The 2,597-nt window shown below is 42.3% G+C and overlaps 1 protein-coding gene across 1 annotated transcript; it reads right to left on the reverse strand.

Annotated features, from left to right (window-relative positions):
- Positions 1-11: 11 nt before the first annotated feature.
- On the reverse strand, positions 12-2,282 carry LOC113405438 (little elongation complex subunit 1-like; the record flags this gene model as incomplete). The annotated part of the gene is made up of 1 exon (XM_026646652.2): positions 12-2,282. A coding segment is annotated over one exon (1,975 nt), but the record flags the coding sequence as incomplete, so codon positions are not given.
- Positions 2,283-2,597: the final 315 nt, after the last annotated feature.

Genomic DNA, 2,597 nt, shown 5'->3' on the forward strand with positions numbered 1-2,597 from the left:
ACACACACACACACACACACACACACACACACACACACAAAATCTATGATTTCATGTCTTTCTGCAGCAGAGGGCAAACAAAATACTTCAGAGCCTATTTTGTTTATAAAGCTGTCTGACCAGACAACACCTACATAAACTATGGATGCATAAGCTTCCCACCTTCCCCAAAAGGAAAGCACATGGCTCTTTTCCTGGTTTTCCCTCTTTGTACTGTTTGTAACTTTCATCCTAAAAGGCATCACGTAGTTTTCATCTAATAAAAGGCACTTTTTCTGTAGATGAGGCTACCTTCCCTTCCCTCATCTTAGTGTAATTCTACTGTGCACAGAGAGCTGACTTCAGATATGCCACTTGTGACTGCAGATGGGATGCTGTTACTAGTCGCTGTGCTCCAAGATTGGATGGCCTCAACAACTTCTAATGGATTGCTTGGACCCAAGTCACAGAGTGCATACACTGCTGCCAACTGCACTCCCCAAGGCACATCTTCTTCCTTTGCATGCTGTATAAAGCGTCCAATAATAGAAGTGATATTTTTCACAGCAGGAAAAAATCCTTCCTTCAAACCTATTTGGCCTAAGTGACCAATTAGCCTAAGTGTTGATGCTACAATAATATCTGGAATAGGTGGAACAGTCTCATGTCCTTTCCTATGCTTTACCCACTGGTCCATGACAGGCCAAAGCTCTTTACTTATGATATTGTCATGGGTCCAACTCCATTTCAGGTGACAGCAGAGGAGATCAATAGCAAGTATACATTCCCAAGTGCTGTCACTCAGATCTTCTCCATATCGCTCACTCAACTGGAATTCCATTTTTGGACACAACTGTATTGCCAAAAGCAGACTTGAGACCACAATGCCTGTATCCAAAGGTGGACTCTTTTCCCAACTGAGATAATGACACAGACAGTTCAGCACCTCTCCTCGTGCACGTTTCCTGACAACTAACTGCATAGCTTTGTTAATCACGCCTTGGAAGGAGAATATATCATCCCACATATTTGTAATAAACAAAGTTAATTTGGCAGATTCTGGGAAGTCTTCCTTAAGTAAGCTGTAGCAGAAGAGGCGGGCTCTTTCCAAATCTCCCAACTGCTGACAGATTCCTATGTATACTCTACATAAAGCCTGAGTGAAATTGTGATTCAAAGACATCTTCTGAATCTTCAGTTTATTGAGAATAGCATGCAGCAGTGGCTCTGCTAAATGCTTGTTTGCGATACCAAATTCATAGACCACTTCTTTCTCTTCATCTCTCATTACCGGGACCTTCAAAATATTTCCCACGTACACATGACTCCGAATGACAGGTAACAGATCAAAACAGGATTCAGCAATTTTCTTCAGTGCCAAAGTCACAGGATCAATAATATTCTCTACTGGTGAAGACAATTCTGAATTGCAGTTTGCTGCTAATTGCCTAATTTCACAATTGTTGAGTGAGACAGTTTTACCTGCAGCACTCAGTACTTCAATATTTAAGTCTCCTATAGCTTTGATTGCAACATCTTCCTTAGTCTCCAATTGTGACAATTCACTGTCTAGCCTCAGCCTCTTTGCACTTCTCGGCATAGAGGCTGACAATATCCTTTTTCCAACATGACTCTTACTCCCTGAATCTTTTTGATCTTTATTACTGTGAGATTCTGAATTACTCCCTGTTTTAACAAAAGCAGTGGATGTAGAAGAAATTGCTTTGAACCCACTGAACTGACTCACTGGCCCTGGCACATTCTTGTATTCTGAAGGGGCACGCCTGTTGGGCTGAATGTTACCTTTGAGAATGTTGAGTGTTCTTGCTCTTGGTGATAGCTCTGGATACATAGTGTCCAAGATTTTCACAGAGTTTTCCTGAGGAACATCTAAAGCAGAACAACCAGCTGCAGATGGAGGAAGTCTTCCCGGCACAGGAAGTGCATGCTTTGGTGTGGCAGCACAAAATTGCAAAGGTGAGGACAAGATTCTTCGACCAACTGTTGTCTCTGAGGGAGATGGAGTGGAAAATATAGGGGGAGATTTGTACTTTGGAGCATCTGACAAAGGAGACATTAGTGGAGGAACTGGAGTTACTCTTAGAGGGGAAATAAGACCATCAAGAGGAGATGGCAGAGAGGACCGGCTAGATGAAGACATTATCGGAGAAACAGGACGAACAGTTCTTGGAGGGGTAGCTATCAGAGGTGGGAGCAGGGGAGGTAAAGGTGGACCCATCTCTTGTCTAATTTTATTGATGGTCTCAGGTGAACGTTCACACTTGTTACCGGGTTGGTGAAATCTAATTATAGAACATATAACCAGTGTGGGATTTCTGCCCTGCTTTTTGACAATCTGCCCTGAGGTTGGCACTCACGATCATGAATAAGGTTACCAACACTGTATTTCAAAAGTAAGGGATTGTTTTCTCAGCACCTCAACCTCAACCCTCCTCCTGATATTATCATTATCATCATTAATAATAATAAAATAAATAAAGAAGCAGCAGCACTCACCTACATTCGCCAGGAGTACGTATTGCTGCTTTTTGCAGCACTCAGCAACTCCCGATCTTGTTGTAAAGAGATGTAAAAATAAGGGATTGTTGGCAACCCTA

Source organism: Terrapene carolina, unplaced genomic scaffold (genome assembly GCF_002925995.2).
Source record: "Terrapene carolina triunguis isolate 2854851 unplaced genomic scaffold, T_m_triunguis-2.0 Scaffold36679, whole genome shotgun sequence".
Taxonomy (NCBI): Eukaryota; Metazoa; Chordata; order Testudines; family Emydidae; genus Terrapene; species Terrapene triunguis.